Source organism: Rhinatrema bivittatum, chromosome 2 (assembly GCF_901001135.1).
Source record: "Rhinatrema bivittatum chromosome 2, aRhiBiv1.1, whole genome shotgun sequence".
NCBI classification, from domain to species: Eukaryota; Metazoa; Chordata; class Amphibia; order Gymnophiona; family Rhinatrematidae; genus Rhinatrema; species Rhinatrema bivittatum.
The window spans coordinates 309455987-309474062 of NC_042616.1; the positions used below are offsets into that span (position 1 = coordinate 309455987).

The window sequence follows — 18076 nt, forward strand, 5'->3', positions numbered from 1 at the left end:
TTCATCCTGAACTCCTCCAGTTCACCCAGACCGCCCACCCAACAATAGCATAAGAACATAAGAACATGCCTTACTGGGTCAGACCAAGGGTCCATCAAGCCCAGCATCCTGTTTCCAACAGAGGCCAAACCAGGCCATAAGAACCTGACAGACAACAGACAGATGTGTCTGATATCAATTGTGCTAGATAATTAGAAGACATTAAAATGCACAAATAAGTTGCCTAATGTATTTGCATGAATCTCTTATAAAATAGCAGTTTATGCATGTTCTTTTTGGCTCTGACCAGGAACATCCCTAGACCACCCCTTTTTGTGCAGGTAAATGTGCACGCAAAACTGAAAATATGCATGTACTTTTAATGTTTATAAAACTGCATATAGACAAGCTACTTACGTGTGTATATACTAATTTTACATACATAACTTCTTTGAAAAGTAAAGTGAAAGTTTGTTCCTGAGGCAATGGATAGTGAAATGACCAAGGTCACATGATCATAATGAAAACTGCTAAACCAAAATTCACAAAATTTGCCAAATGTGATCTAGAGGACTCATGCTATGAACAAGTGGAATATCAGTGGTTTTGTTTATATAATATATTTTAGATAAAAGGTCAGTAAAATGAATACAGCATGAAGCCCAATCATATACATACTTTGTGACCACTGCTTTAAAGAAAAACTTCTATATTATATGAAACTTTAGAAACTTATGTCTATTGTCTTTTTTAAAAATTTCTGCCAGAAACTCCTCTTTTCTCCTTTTCTCCACTGGAATCAGTGCTGGGAATTGGAACTATTCGGGTTTCTACCCGCCTCTTTTAACAGGACCCTTCCACTGCTAATCATCTGGTCACTGCAGCAATGGTCCTGAGACTGGGAGCCATGCACCAGGGCCCCTTCTGGAAACCAGTATCATGGCGCTTTAAACATGTCAGCCAGGCGTCACCATTAGCAAGGACTGCGATGTCCTCTCCTCCTCCCAGGGGCTTTGAATCCTGCCTCCACAGCATCCCCAGCCTCTGACAACCTGGGGTGTGGGACAGAAAACCCGGGCCTTCTGCATTGCAGCACATAGCAGTGCTAGTGAGGCACCGGGCCGGCCCTATCATCTTTTTTATTAGAAATTCTCATCCATATTTGATTACCAAACACTAATATTTGAACTGCAGTTTTCATTCCGATCATCCATGTCTTGCTGTAGAATTGAAACGTGACATTTCTTACAATCCTAGAACTATAGGTGGCTGAGCCAAGTCCCTGCTCTCATGTACCGCTGTACGAATCGGGGTACGAAGAAAGAAGATTTTCATACTTTAAGCTCTGGAAATGACTAAGTGTGATCCCATGCTTAGTAATGTCTACTGGACGGTACAGTGAGGTATTATATTGTGTTAAATTCTTGCCTTTATCGGGGAATTTATGTTCTTCGGCCTTTGCTCTTCCTTGAAATTTTCTGTTCCATTTTCCAAGTAGCTAAACACTAGGAGGAGAGATGGAAAGAGAAATGAGTCATTTCTGAATTGTACCATATTAGATGTATTGTATGAAATAAAAAAAAAAAAAAAAAGAAACAAACAAACAACTTCTACATATGATGGTGGTGATTATATCTAGCTGGGTTTAAAAAAGGTTTAAACAAATTCCTGGAGGATGGCTCCATGAACCATTATTAACCACAAAAAGGGGTTGAATTAGCACATTATTTTTCTCTGCATTTATTATTAGCCAGGCAGATTTGGGAATCGCCCACCTCTAACTTCTGGGAATTAACAACATGGAATGGATCTCCACATTAGGATCTGCTGAGTATTTCCAACTGATCCAGACTGGCCACTGTCAGAGTCAGGATAATGGGCACCATGGGCCATTAGTCCATGGAACTTGCTATCATCTATATACTCTACTCACTCTCCACTTACGTTTGACATCACTTTTATTTATTTATTTTTAAGCTTTTATAGACCGTCGTATAAGTATAGACCATCACAACGGTTTACAATAAGGAACCCAATAAATTACAATATAAAAGTTAACAGTGCTGTTCTAAAACATCCGCAACAAAGTAAAATATAAAAATGTTAAAAAACAGAACCAAAGCCTTATATCATGACTAAGCATAAAGGGGTAGATTTTTAAAGTTATGAACGGGCGTAGATTTGTTCGCAGAACCCGGCGCGAACAAATCTACGCCTAATTTTATAACATGCGTGTGCTGCCGCACGCATGTTATAAAATCCAGGGTCGGCGCGCGCAGGGGGATGCACAATTGTGCAACCTGTGCGAGCCGAGCTGAGCAGCCTGCCGACGTTCCCTCCGAGGCCGCTCTGAAATTGGAGCGGCCTCAGAGGGAACTTTTTTCCAGCCCCCCCCCACCTTCCCCTCCCTTCCCCTACCTAACCCACCCCCCATCCCTAACTAAATCCCCCCAACCTTTGTTCAAAAAGTTACGCCTGCCCAAGGCAGGCGTAACTTGCGCGTGCCGGCCAGCTGCCAGTGCGCCATTCCCCGGCCCGGGGGCTGGTTCGGAGGCCTTGGCCATGCCCCCGGAATGCCCCTGGGCCGGCACCACGCCCATGGCCCCGCCCCCAGAACGCCCCGAATGCCGCGCCGCCCCAACATGCCCCCCGACGCGCCCCCCAAGCAAAGCCCTGGGACTTACGCGCATCCCGGGGCTTTGCGCGTGCCGGTTGCCTATGCAACAAAGGTGCGCCGGTGAGCAAGTCCCCTGTGCGCGTAAATCCATCTGGATTTACGCGCGCAGGGCTTTTAAAATCTGCCCCAAAATCTAAATCTATAAAATAATAATGCCATATATATAATAATCATAAAAATTATTTTAAAACTAAAGTTCATAAACTATCAAAGCAATATTCTTAAATAAATGCGAGGTGATCAAATTACTATATCAAACTTTTACTACACAGCCCATCATGCACTACTTGCTATTTATTTTTAGTCAGTGCAGTTGCTACTTGATAAAAATCTAATTTCCTGGAGAGCATGGAGTGGAGTGTTTTCCTTTGCTCTGTGTTTTAGATGAATACTTAGAAAACAGGGAAGGGGACTGGGAGAGAAGTGAGAGCCATTCCGGGAGAGCAGCGTTACTTGGGTCTTCGATGGGGCTTAGCCGAGGGCAGGCCCAGAGCCCTGACGTCATCAGCACGGGACATCAAAGGGACCTTAAAATGGCCCCGCAGCGGCACGCAGCCACCACCAGCGCGGCTTTCCTTTAACTTGAACATCTATCAAGCCTACCCTGAAACTCTTACTGCTCTTTCTGGTCACTATAAGCCTCCTCCAAGTAAGTCCATCTCTCTCTCCTCTTTGTTTTTCCACTGAGCATAAACCTGCTGAATTCGTATGGGGAAGAAGAGGAAAGGGACTGTCCGTGTTCTCCCTTCCAACCCTACAGTTCCTCTCCCTCCAGTGTCCCAGCCGACTATTGAAGGGTTTCTGCAACCTTTGGGGACCAGCACACCTTCAGGGATGCTTGGATTGGGCATAGGGGTTACCCTGCCTTCCACTTCGGGGAATTCCAGCTCCCTTAGCCATGACTTCCGCCTGCCACCTAAACTGGACTCTATGCTTTTAGCACGTTCACAGCAGGACCAGTTACAGCTATATGGAGCCTTATAGGTCTCTCCTGGGGGGGGGGGGGGGGGGCTGCTATATTAGGCTCCCAGGCAACGATAGAGGCTTCTAATCCTCTGATGAAATCTGCTTTGACAGTTTCTCCAAACTTGCCTGAGATACCTGCACAGATTACCATGGAAACACTTTGGACAGCTATCAAAGGTTTAGAAGCTTCTCTTGGGACTAAATTTGAAAATATTTCTAAGGCTGTTGGTTCTATCCAACCTCAGGTTTTGGGGCTTGATAAACTATTAAGAATAATATAGAACGTATATCTAAGTTGGAAAAACAGTGTGAAACTTTAGGAAAAAGTGATATGCTTTTGACTAAAGGGCATGAATTCAATCAGCGTAGGTTAGAATCTTTAGAAAATAATTCTAGAAGGTTGAATTTAAGAATTCTAAATTTTCCTAAGTCATCAACTATTTCATATATTGAAACGCTTAGGAAATTTTATGTGGAGGTACTTAAGGTATCACAGGAAGCTATTTCCCCTATTACCAAGGTTTTTTATATTGCCTCAAGATTCGGTGAACATCTGAGTAATCCTCCTGTAAAGCCTAATGTACTAGAGAATTTAACTGATCTACTTCAGGATTCCCAAGTAGATATTGTGGGGTGTGCCACTTTATTGGTGGTATTTGCTCTGGAACCTCATAAAATATGGACCATGAAAATGTTTTTTTATGCTCTAGAAAAAAGGTTTTATGGCCAATAGCTTGCAATCTTTTCAGATCTTGCAAAAGCCACCCAGATGAGACGGAAATTTATTTTTACGAAAGAAACAGCGTGTGTTAGAAATAGGAGCCACATTTCTTTTGCAGTATCCGTGTAAATGTTTAGTAAAATTAGGATCTCTTAAATATCTGGTTTTAGATCCAGACCAACTTAAAGGGTTTTTGCAAAATAGAGAGAGTCCCTTAATTATTTCCTCATAATTATTGCTGAAAGTGTTTATAAAAGTAAAATTTAGCGGATATCTATTGAAATTCTGGTCATTGCCTATTGATTTTTCTTGTATATTAACTAGAGATGTGAATCGGAACCGGGATCGGTTCGGATTCCGGTTCCGATTCACATGTGGGTTTTTTTCCATCGGGCCCGATCGCATTTTGTTTATCGGCTGCGCCCCAGCCGATAAAAAACCCACCCCGACCCTTTAAAAGTAACACCTTAGCTTCCCCCACCCTCCCGACCCCCCCAAAACCTTTTTACAGATACCTGGTGGTCCAGTGGGGGTCCCGGGAGCGATCTCCCGCTCCGGGCTGTCCTCCGGCTCCCAGGCTGTCGGCTGTCACTAATCAAAATGGCGCTGATGGCCCTTTGCCCTTACCATGTGACAGGGTATCCATGCCATTGGCCGGATCCTGTCACATGGTAGGAGCACTGGATGGCCGGCGCCATCTTGTGCTCCTACCATGTGACAGGGGCTGACCAATGGCACCAGTAGCCCCGTGACATAGTAAGGGCAAAGGCTATCGGCGCCATTTTGATTACTGGCAGCCGATGGTCCGAGTGCAGGAGGTCGCTCCCGGACCCCCGCTGGACTTTTGGCAAGTCTTGTGGGGGTCAGAAGGTTCCCCCAAGACTTTCCAAAAGCCTCTGGTGGTCCAGCGGGGGTCCGAGAGTGATCTCCTGCACTCGGGCCATCGGCTACCAGTAATCAAAATGGTGCCGATAGCCTTTGCCCTTACTATGTCACAGGGGCTACCGGTGCCATTGGTCAGCCCCTGTCACATGGTAGGAGCACAAGATGGCACCGGCCATCCAGTGCTCCTACCATGTGACAGGATCTGGCCAATGGCACGGATACCCTGTCACATGGTAAAGGCAAAGGGTAACTTTCAAAGATAGGAAAGTCTGTGGGTACTTTTTTACCTGCAGACTTTCCACAATTGTTCAAAGTGACATTAGGCATATAATTTTGCTTTCAACCTTCTCGTAAAGTACATATATAGAGCCCTCTGCATGAAGCTACACCTGCTTGTGGCATGGCTTAACTTGTGTGTAGATTTACGCACATAGGGGCAGATTTTCAAAGGCTTACGCGCATAGCCCCGAAAACCTGTTCTGCGTGCGCCGAGCCTATTTTGCATAGGCTCGGCGACGCGCGCAAGCCCCGGGACGCGCGTATGTCCCGGGGCTTTGAAAAAGGGGCGGAAAGAGGGTGAGAAGCCAGTCCGGGGGCAGGGCAGAGGTCCGGTAGTGGTCTGGGGGTGATCCAGGGCGGTCCCAAGTGCTCCAGCACAGCGGCCGTGCTGGGAGATGGCACGCTGGCAGCCGGAAAACGTGCAAGTTACACCTACCAGAGGCAGGCGTAACTCCTGAAATAAAGGTGGGGGGGGGGGGGATTTAGGTAGGGCTGGGGGAGGGTGGGGGGAGTGGAAGGAAAGCTCCCTCCAAAGCCACTCTGATTTCGGAGCGGCCTCAGAGGGATTGGGGAAAGCCATTGGGGCTCCCCCAGGGCTCGGCGCGTGCAAGGTGCACAAGTGTGCACCCCCTTGCGCGGGCCGACCCCAGATTTTATAACATGCGCGCGGCTGCGCACGCATGTTATAAAATCGGGCGTGCATTTATGTGTGCTGGGTAGCGTGCACAAATGTAGGCCGCGCGCACAGGTTATAAAATCTGCCCCATATTTTTAAAAATCAGAAATATGTGTGTAAATCTGAACTCCTGCCCCAAATCTGTCCCTGAAATGCCTTTTTTACATGCACAATAGTATACAGAGAATCAAATTACATGCATACTTTTTGTATGCAAAGACTAGCAAATTTTCTAATGAGCTATATATAGTATTTGTATTGAACTATATTTTATTTGGTAGATTTTACAACCCTATAGGCGGCCAAGCCGGGAGATTTCAGAGGCGTCATCCCTATAGTAACTTTCTGGAGGGTTTCCGTGAGAAAGAGGGAATGGAAGCAGAGGTGTTGCCGTTTCTGGACTCCTTGCAGCAGCAGTTGCAATAGATATTGAAACCTCTGACAGAAAACAATACATGCTGGCCACATTTTGTGATCCATGAGTGAAAGGCAGTCTTACTCTCTGGTCCTGGTGTTTCACTTACAGCAGTGGTTCTCAACCCTGTCCTGGGGACCCCCCCAGCCAGTCGGGTTTTCAGGATATCCACAATGAATATGCATGAGAGAAAATTTGCATACACTGCCTCCATAACATGCCAATTTTCTCTCATGCATATTCATTGTGGATATCCTGAAAACCCAACTGGCTGGGGGGGGGGGGGGGGGCCCAGGTCAGGGTTGAGAACCACTGACTTACAGGAAGGAGATACTGGCGGCTAGGGTGTATGAACGGGAGCGCCAGAGGCAGAAGCACAGGGGGGATGTAGCACAGGAAGGAAGAAATAATGGAGAAAAAGGGGATTATGCTAACAAGTTCAAGAATCAAGATTCATATTCGGCTGAGGAATAATCATGCCTATAAATAATCTCCTTAAATTTTAGTGCGACCGTATAGCACTTAATAGTAAAAAGCTTAGCTTGAATCCAAATCTCAAAATCATGAATTTTTCATTATAAACAATAGTCCTAGGCTTATTCAGCTTAATAATGAAGAACGTATCTTAAAACCAGATTGCAGGATCAAAATCTTGCAATATGAGCAACGGTACAATGGTTCCAAGGCTCCGGCCACACAGTTCATAAAATGTAGGTATCATTTTGTGTATACATACTTCTGGTTGTATGTGCTGACTTACACACACTATGGAAAATTACCCACAACATGAATATTTGCTCATGTCTCTCGCTCCCCATTCCCCCTTCCAAAATTCAGTTGGTATCATACATAGCAGGTCTTAGCTTATTCCTGGTTCCTGCCTGCTTCCTGGGGCCTCTCTAACCTTTCTGGGCCCTGCTAACTTATGTTAGGGTATAGGGATCCTCCCTGGGCGACTAGATCTCTCTGGCTGGTCCCTTAAGGTAGTTTGATGGAGTTTCCGGTATATTCCCTCACAGAAGAATTCAGCAGACATTTGCCACTGTCTTATACAACCCACAGTGCTCCCCACATCTAGGTATTAGCAAGACTAATCTTGCTTAGCTTCTAAGATATAACAAGTTCAGGCTATCCAAAACCAGTGTTACTGGAAAAGGATGATTTAAAACTGAAAATGCCACCATTTGCATTTTAGTTTATTTTCAGTAATTTGGCAGCTTACTATTTATGCTGAAGTGTTTTCAGGGTCAGCTAACAGTTTATGTATTTGGGCAGGCCTCAAGAAATGTCTGGGACAGACCAAGGGCCCATCAAGCCCAGTATCCTGTTTCCAACAGTGGCCAATCCAGGCTACAAGTACCTGGCAAATTCATCAAACTGCCTGACCTCATGGAAGCTAGTCAGTTTGGAAAACTGAGATCCTCTGCTCATTGGAAGCAAGGAAGAGTAAGTCTAGTCTACAACAAAAACATTTCAGAGAAATTCTGTCAAAGCAGGTCCTAAATAACTTTCCCATAATTTCTTTTTTAATTATTCACAAATTCCTAATGAGCATGCCCAAAAGCTATTATTGCATCTCTAATCATATTAAAAATATCTATAATTGAAGACTAGAAGGAATAATAAAAAATATACATCATGTTCTAATGTATAAGTTATCAATGAATGACCAACTCTCTTGAAGACAAATATTGTTTCTTGGCACAGCATTTGAAATGTTAGACCAGTGTTTCCCAACCCTTTCCTAGAGGCACATCTAGCCAGTGAGGTTTTCAGGATTTCCACAATGAATATGCATGAGATAGATTTGCATACTCTGGGTCTCCAATGTATACAAATCTGACTCATTCATATTGCTTATGGATATCCTGAAAATATGAATGGTTAGGTGTGTCTCCAGGGGAGGGTTGGGAAACTGCATTAGACTTTGAGTGGGAATTTCACTGTTCTAAAAAACTAACATCTGCATAGTAACACAATATGGGGCAGATTTTCAAAGGGTTACGTGCATAAGATACGAGCATAACCCCCGAAAAGCTGCCCCTTCCACCCCCTGCGTGCGCCGAGCCTATCTCGCATAGGCTCGGCGGCGCGTGCAAGCCCCGGGACGTGCATAAGTCCCGGGGCTTTCCTGGGGGGCGTGTCGCGGCAGGCGCGTCATCAGGGGCGTTCCGGGATGGGGCCGCGGGCGTGGTTCCGGTCCAGGGGTGTTCCAGGGCATGGCCGCGGCCTCTGGACCAACCCCCGGACCGGAACATGGCACGTCGGCAGCTGGCCGGTGCGCACAAGTTACGCCTGCCTCGGGCAGGCGTAACTTGTAAAATAAAGGAAGGGGGAGAATTAATCAGGGCTGGGGGGGTGGGTTAGATAAGGGAAGAGAGGGGAAGGTGGGGGGGGGGGGCGCGGAAGGAAAGTTCCCTCTGACGCTGCTCCGATTTCGGAGCGGCCTCGGAAGGAATGGAGGATGGCTGTGCGGCTCGGCGCATGCAGGCTGCCAATCTTGCGCAGCCTTGCATGCGCCGACCCTGTATTTTATAACATGCGCGTAGCAGCACGCGCATGTTATAAAATCGGGAGTAGATTTGTTCGCGCCGGGTTAAAATCTACCCCTATTTATTTATTTAAAATATTTATATACTGAAAAATCATTAATTCTAAGCAGTTATCAACATTACAGTCATGAAATCTGTAATATAGCCCTACCATTTACCTTTTTTAGTTGCCTGAATTCCAAAATAAACTGTAAAACTTACATTTTATCTGTTTCCATTCTCAAAGTATTAAGGGCAGATTTTCAAAGGTTTCGCGTGTAACCCCTGAAAAGCTGCCCCTTCCATCCCCTGCGCACGCCGAGCCTATCTTGCATAGGCTCAGTGGCGCGCGCAAGCCCCGGGATGCACGTAAGTCCCGGGGCTTTCCTGGAGGGTGTGTTGGGGGGCATGTCGCGGCCAGCGCATCATCAGGGGCATTCCGGGGCGGGGCCGCAGGCATGGTTCCAGCCCAGGGGCGCTCTGGGGGCGTGGCCGCAGCCTCCGGACCAGCCCTCGGACTGGAACATGGCACGCTGGCAGCTGGCCGGCGCATGCAAATTATGCCTGCCTCGGGCAGGCGTAACCTGTAAATTAAAGGTGTGGGGGGGAATTAGTTAGGGCTGGGGGGTGGGTTAGATAGGGGAAGGTGGGGGGGGGGGGGGGCCGGAAGGAAAGTTCCCTCCGAGGCCGCTCGGGAATTGGAGGATGGCTGCGTGGCTCGGCACACACAGGCAGCCAATTTTGCGCAGCCCTGTGCGCACTGACCCTATATTTTATAACATGCGCGCGGCAGCGCACGCATGTTATAAAATCGGGAGTAGATTTGCCAGGTTGCGCGAACAAATCTACTCCCACGAGCACCTTTTAAAATCTACCCCTAAGCTTTTACTATAAATGTGAAAACTTTTATGAACAAAGTTTGCAAATTTGTTTTAATAATTTACATAAAATCCTCCAGTTTCTCAAATTCAAGAGCCTTTCTTGATTTAAAAAGGAGCTTACCATCAAAATCTACAGTAGTACCTTGGAAATTCAAAATAGGATTTAATGAGATCCATGACAAAAACAAGAAAAATGCTATGTTTTATGAGACTCCTGGGGACACATAAAAATGCTTCAGGCTTGAATCGAGCTGAAAACTGCCTATTCCAAGATCAGTTCAAATCAGTTTGCATATCCCTATACCTTGCTTCCTACATGAACATTGTTAAGCTCTTTTATAAAGAAGTGATGATATCTTTAGAATATAACCACAGATTTTTCTTTTTTAGAGGTCAATGTACTGAAGTTGGTTAGCACATATTAATTAGCTAGTATTGATGTTCCATATTAATTAGTTTTCACATAAATATATAAATGTTAGAGTTAAGACTGTAATGCAGACGTTATTGCAAAATCTTAACTATACCTCCCCAATGCATAGTTTTTCTGTGTTAATTTATGTGTTTTAACATATGTTATTTATTGTGCAGTAATAGGTAATGAATAGTTTTTCATCTCATGACTTCATTTGCTCAGGTTTTTCCATTGAAACTCTTGTTTGTGTACATTAAAAGTGCTGTTAACGCAATAAACTAGAGGCACTGTTTTAGATTGGTTTCCATCATTTTTGAACAATAGTCATACTCAACACCATGGCTTTCTCCCATATTATTCAATGTCTATATTAAACAACTTTGTAATATTATCCATCAATTTGGTTTACAATCATTTTTCTATGTAGATGACTTCCATGTGTACTTCCTGTTGGCTGAAGATGTCAATAATATGGTGCAAGAGCTAATCTCTGTATGGTTGGGAAAGAATAAGCTTAAACTGAATGCTAGTAAAACTGCCTGTTCTGGATAGGAAAATCGGGGAAACCAGACCAAGAAACTGTCTTTCCTATTAGTAAAAATATTCAAGATTTCGGGGTCCATCTGGACCCCAGATTATCCATGGGACTCATTACCTTGCAAGCAGCCTTTGGAGTCTTTGACTAGCGAGACTAGCATGACCGGTCAAACAATACAAACCCTGTCTTGAAGTAACTGATTTAGCATCAGTTACCCAAGCACTGGTAATATGTAGATTACTGCAACTATTTATATGTGGGAGCTCCTCAAAGACTTCTGAAAAGATTACAATGGATACAAAATGTGCTTTTTCTGAATATTTTACTCCTAAGACTCCACTGGCTCCCTATAGATTTCTGGGCTAAATTTAAGGTTTGTCTAACATACAAAGCCTTGCATGGCTTAGGCCCTACATCTCTAGCAGAGAGGCTAAACTTTTAGAAGATTATCCATCATCTATGTTCTTCATAAGAACCACTTGAATATTCCTGTATTAGCGGAGGCAAGGTTGATGAATACTAGGGATAAAGCCTTTTCAGTGATAACACCATGTTAGTCCAACTTATTACCCTAAGAGGCCCACCAATGTGGAGATGACCTAAGCTTTAGAAGGGTGGTCAAGAGCTAGATCTTCCAGAATGCTTTTAATTGGGACTGATGTTTAGAAGTAAGCAAAATATGTTAGAAGAGAGAGCATTCCTTTCACTATAAAATCTAAATATGGGCTATTAATCACTTTTGTTTTCAATTCTATTTTATTTAGTATATTTTAATAATGTATTTATTGACTAATAATATAACTGTTGTGCATTGCATTGTGTGATATAAGCTGGGAATACACTTCAAAATAATGGAAGAAATGTAAATAAGAGAATATTTAGAGGGTAATTTTGATTTCAAAATTTCCTATAATATGATTGGGGACTTTATATTTTAGCTAAAATGTTTTAGATGGTAACTCACCACTGTCACTACGTGGTCTATTCATTTCCAAGGTACTTGACCCGTCACTTTCTTCAGGAACTTCAGCCAGATCCAATGTCTGTGAAGAGAGAGAGGTTTGGAAATAATAGATTATCCAATGTATTTCCATTAAGCTAAGAGGCTTTGTTGAACTGAGTTGGAGATATCAATCAATAAAGTGCTTTTTTTGACTATGCAGAATTAAGGGACACATTTTCAAAGCCTCAGTCAGGAATTATATAATAAAAGAACCCCCAAGTCAGGAACCAAGCTGGTAAAATTGGAAGTTTCACAAAAAGAATGGGTGAATTGACCTGAGTGAATTTTCAGCTAAAAGTACACAATTATAGGGTAATTTTCAAAGGAAAATATAAATGTAACATACTATCGTAGCAACTTTCAAAAGCCCATTTATACATGTGACGTACACTAAGGGGCAGATTTTGAAACCAGCGCGCGTGGGGTACATTTGTGCACGCTACCAAGCGCGCACAAATGTACACCCGATTTTATAACATGCGCACGCTACCGAGCATGCTACCGCTCACATTTTATAAAATCCGGGGTTGGCACGTGCAAACGGGTGCACACTTGTGCACCTTGCGTGCACCGAGACCTAGGGGAGCCCCGATGGCTTTCCCCGTTCCCTCCAAGGCCGCTCCGAAATCAGAGCGGCCTCGGAGGGAACTTTTCTTCCGCTCCCCCCCCCCACTTTCCCCTATCTAACCCATCCCCCATCCCTACATAAATCCCCCCCTACCTTATTTCAAGTATTTAATCTTGTGCATGCTGGCCGGCTGCTGGCACACCATCCCTGGCACAACTGCTGTGCCGGTGGCCTCGGTCCCGCCCCCGGACCTGCGTCACGCCCCCGCCCCTTTTTCAAAGCCCCGGGACATACACGCCGCCGAGCCTATGCGTAACCCTTTGAAAATCTACCCCTTAATGCAGGTAAAACCTATTGACTTCTATAATAGCAAAACATCTTAATTTAGTGATCCCTACACTGATAGCCTCTGACCAAACGAGGTTTGTATGTGGTAGACATGGTGTCACAAATATTAGAAAATTAATAGTGGCTCTTGGATCCAAGATGAAAGAAAATGAAAATGGTATCATCATTAGTTTAAACGCTGAAAAGGCCTTTGATAGAGTGCAATGGGCCTATTTTGGGTTTTAAGAATGTTTGGAATTCCAGAATCCTTAATAGATTGGGTTTCACTATTATATGCCAATAACCAAGCCAGGTTTCACAGCCTTTTGGCTTATGTGGGAAAATGAGGCAGGGTTACCCCCTGTCACCACTCTGATATTTGTTGGCAATTGAGCCTCTGGTTCTGAAAAATCAAAGATGATTTTACCATAAAAGGCCTGTAATTGGGTGAAACTGAAACAAAAATCTGCTTTTTTGCAGATGACCTGCTGGTCTTTTTGAGGAACCCTATCAAGTCTCTCCCTACTGTTCTAGGACTAATAGAACAATTTGGGAGCTTTGCGGGATTAAAAGTAAATCTATCTGAGGCCTTGCCACTTCTTTTAGATACTAAACGCTCCTGACCTGGTCATTTTCCATTTCAATGGGCATCCTCTCATATTAAGTATCTGGGTGTTCTTATATCACAAGACTTATCTAAATTATAACGCTTGAATTTTGCCAATACTATTACAGAAATTCAAGCAAATTACAGGCATGGTGGGATCTACCTATTTCTTTTTTTGGTAGGTGTGCTCTCTTCAAAATGTCTTTACTTCCTAAGCTACTATATAAAATTCAAATGCTTCCATGTTGGCTTTCAGTAAAAGACATTAATAAACTCCATTCTTTAGTCAATAAGTTTATTTAGAGGGGTAAGCCTTGCAAAAATAAGTTATGCTAAGTTGACTCAATTCAAGAAATATGGGGGGGGGGGGGCCGGCCTAAAAATGCCTGATTTTCATCTCTACAGTGTTAACTGTCAACTAAGGTTTGGCTGGGAATGGCATTTGGGAGAGTTTAAATTTGACATGCCCAACTTAGCTAGTGAACTGATATCTCCATACTCCCCTATGGGTATTATGCATGTTCGGCATTCTGATTTACCCAGTAATATAAAAAATCATATTCCGATTAAACCTGTATTAATGGCCTGAAAATATATGTGTCATTGGTGGGGGATGGCAACTTCAGATTCTGAAATGATCCCCTTTGTTGGCAATCCAGAATTTGTCCCGGGGTTAACTACCTCAGTGTTTCATGCTTGGAGTTACAGGGGAATGAGGGAAGTCTCACAGCTGTATTGTAAAGGGTGTATGCCACTGCTAGCAGCTTGTCTCAGTGGCACAGACAGAGAGACAGCCTGAGTTCAATTAAAAAAACTGCAGTTAAATAAAGCTTGGCTTGTTGCTTGGCACAGTGGCAAAAAGGAAGAAATATATTTTTCAATGGAAAAGTCTATCAAAGTAGCTAGCAATTGAACATATCTCCCTCCCACAACACCCAAATCCTGCTTGCGACCTACCCCAGGGGTAAAATATAAAAATAACCAGCAACATGCCACTGCTAGCAGCTTGTCTCAGTGGCACAGACATAGAGACAGTCTGAGATCAATAAAAAAAAAAATGCGGTCAAATAAAGCATGGCTAGCTGCGGCACTGCAGCCAAATCAAAGAAATATTTTTTTCAATGAAAAATTCTATGAAAGCAGCGAGCAATTGAATACAGATTTCAAACATCAAAATTTGCTCTGAGTGCAGCCACCTCCCCAGACCACCTCCCCAGACCATCCCCGCCAAGAAAGTGCATGGCATGCAGCGTGCTTAATGTATAAATAGTGCTGCATCATGAGGAATAGCGTCGCAGAGCACTGAGTGAGAGCGGCGATTGGCTGCATTAGAAAAATACTTACATTCTTTGCTCTGATAGGTTGCATTCTGGTCTCCTTGCCAACCTGTCTGGCCCACTCTATGGGGTAGATTTTCAAAAAATGCGAATAGGCGTACTTTTGCTGGCGCATCAGGCGCAAGCAAAAGTACGCTGGATTTTAGTAGATACGCGCGGAGCCGCGCCTATCCACTAAAATCCTGGATCGGCGCGTGCAAGGCTATGAATTCTGTATAGCCGGCGAGCGCCGAGCCGCGCAGCCTACCCCTGTTCCCTCCAAGGCCGCTCCGAAATCGGAGCGGCCTTGGAGGGAATCCTCTAACGCCCTCCCCTCACCTTCCCCTCCCTTCCTCTACCTAACCCACCCGCCCAGCCCTGTCTACACCCCCCCTTACCTTTCTCCGAGGATTTACGCCTCCCGGAGGGAGAAGTAAATCCCTGCGCGCCAGCGGGCCTGTTGCGCGCCGGGACGTGACCTGGGGGTGGGTACGGAGGGCGCGGCCACGCCCCCGGACCTCCCCGGGCCGTAGCCACGCCCCCGTACCGCCCCCAAAACGTTGCCGACACGCCCCCTAAATGCCGCGATGACCGGGCCCGCCCCCGACACGCCCCCCTCGGAGAACCCCGGGACTTACGCGAGTCCCGGCGCTCTGCGCGCGCCGGTAGGCCTATGTAAAATAGGCTCACCGGCGCGCAGGGCCCTTCTCGCCTAAATCCGCCCGGTTTTGGGCGGATTTAGGCGAGCAGGGCTCTGAAAATCCGCCCCTATGACAGGGCTGTGAGTTCACGTATGACTCACAGGAAAGGGCTGGTTTTTGCTATCTTCTATTTCAAACGGCCGCTAATAAATCACTGCGAGCCAAAAGAATGAAACTAATATGATATGTTGTATTCGTGGGGGATCGCGATGCGTTTCGTGAACCCACGAATACAACGAATAGGGACTTATGCGTTGCAGATTGCCAATGCGTTGAAAACGAAAGCACATCCCTAATAGATATTTGAAGACAGGTTCATGAGCCTGCATGACTCTGATTCTATTTCTCAAAGGTCCATAGTGCCCAGCTAGCAACTGCCAAAGGCCTCTGTATAGAAATGGCTTTCCAGGGATTGTAAGGGCTCTGGCAAAGCATTCCATAATGTTGTCCCAATGTTAAAAAATGCACACTGTCTAGTCTCTACCAGGCATATCTCCTGGCAGAAGGCAGTGCTAAGAGATTTTCTGGAAGATTGCAGGGCTCGGGATGGAATGTACTTATACAGCTAGGGGTAGATTTTCAAAGGGTTACCCGCGTAACCCCTGAAAACCTACCCCTGCGCGTGCTGAGCCTATTTTGCATAGGCTCGGTGGCGCGAGCAAGCCCCGAGACGCGCGTATGTCCCAGGGCTTTAAAAAATGGGCGGTCCAGGGGCAGTCCCGAGTCCTCCGGCACAGTGGCCTGTGCCGGGGGATGGTGCACCAGCAGCTGGCCAGCGTGCGCAAGTCACGCCTGCCTCGGGCAGGCGTAACTTCTACAACAAAGGTAGGGGGTGGGATTTAGTTAGGGCTGGGGGTTGGGTTAGATAGGGGAAGGGAGGGGAAGGTGGGGGAAGGTGGGGGGAAGTGGTAGAAAAGTTCCCTCCGAAGCTGCTCCGATTTTGGAGCGGCCTGGGAGGGAACAGGGAAAGCCATCGGGGCTCCCCTTGGGCTTGGCGCGCGCAAGGTGCACAAGTGTGCACCCCTTTGCGCGCGCCGAGCCCGGATTTTATAACATGCGCGCGGAAGCGCATGCATGTTATAAAATTGGGTGTACATTTGTGCGCACCAGGTAGCGCACACAAATGTACCCCGCGCGCGTAAAATTTAAAATCAGCCCCTAAGTCAGAAAAACAGGCAGGTCCATCCCTCACAGTGATTTAAAGACCAAGACAAATTGCACCTGCTGAGGAATAGGGAGCCAATGCAAGTTATGCAACAAAGAGATCACATGGTCCCTTTGCCGACACCCCCCCCTCCCTCCAATACCAGGTGAGCTGCAGAATTCTGCAAAACGTAGCATGCTTTAAGGTGAGACCCTGGGAACCCAACAAAAGAGAATTGCAATAATCTGTGGTAGTAAGTGCAAAAGCTTGTACAATGGTGCAAAAGTCAGGACCCTTAAAATTGGTTTAAGGTTGCGGAGTAAAGGAATTTATAGTAACCTATCCGTAAAATAGACTGGATTTGAGGCTTAAAAGAAAGATCATTATCAAACATAAAACCAAAGTTCTTGATTGTGTCTTTAAACTTGATTGAGGAGCCAAGATAGGGAATATGGCTTATAGTTTGCTTTGATAAATAAGCCTTATTCCTTGAAAAACTAATGGCCACTGTTTTTAGTATATTTGACATCAGATGATTATTACACAAACAGGAGTTAACTGTTAGCAACTAGGGATGTGAATCGTTTTAGGACGATTAAAATTATCGTCCGATAATTTTAATATCGTCTTAAACCGTTATGGAACACAATACAATACAGATTCTAATGATTTATCGTTATAAATCGTTAGAATCGTGAGCCGGCACACTAAACCCCCCCTAAAACCCACCCCCGACCCTTTAAATTAAATCCCCCACCCTCCCGAACCCCCCCCCCAAATAACTTAAATAACCTGCGGGTCCAGCGGCGGTCCGGAACGGCAGCGGTCCGGAACGGGCTCCTGCTCCTGAATCTTGTCGTCTTCAGCCGGCGCCATTTTCCAAAATGGCGCCGAAAAATGGCGGCGGCCATAGACGAAAAAGATTGGACGGCAGGAGGTCCTTCCGGACCCCCGCTGGACTTTTGGCAAGTCTCGTGGGGTTCAGGAGGCCCCCCACAAGCTGGCCAAAAGTTCCTGGAGGTCCAGCGGGGGTCAGGGAGCGATTTCCCGCCGCGAATCGTTTTCGTACGGAAAATGGCGCCGGCCATACGTGGCGGGAAATCGCTCCCTGACCCCCGCTGGACCTCCAGGAACTTTTGGCCAGCTTGTGGGGGGCCTCCTGACCCCCACGAGACTTGCCAAAAGTCCAGCGGGGGTCCGGAAGGACCTCCTGCCGTCCAATCTTTTTCGTCTATGGCCGCCGCCATTTTTCGGCGCCATTTTGGAAAATGGCGCCGGCTGAAGATGACAAGATTCAGGAGCAGGAGCCCGTTCCGGACCGCTGCCGTTCCGGACCGCCGCTGGACCCGCAGGTTATTTAAGTTATTTGGGGGGGGGGGGGTTCGGGAGGGTGGGGGATTTAATTTAAAGGGTCGGGGGTGGGTTTTAGGGGGTTTTAATGTGCCGG

General features: G+C 45.8%; 1 protein-coding gene across 1 annotated transcript in view; it reads right to left on the reverse strand.

Moving 5' to 3' along the window:
- Window positions 1-1175: 1175 nt before the first annotated feature.
- LOC115084617 (SH3 and cysteine-rich domain-containing protein-like) overlaps window positions 1176-18076 on the reverse strand; it is a 432464-nt gene continuing 415563 nt past the window's right edge. The window contains exons 7-8 of the mRNA XM_029589704.1: window positions 11928-12006; window positions 1176-1484 (exon numbers count right to left, since the gene is read on the reverse strand). Coding sequence (XP_029445564.1) covers window positions 1396-1484; window positions 11928-12006 — 168 coding nt within the window. The 3' untranslated portion in view covers window positions 1176-1395. The remainder of the gene's footprint in view (window positions 1485-11927; window positions 12007-18076) is intronic.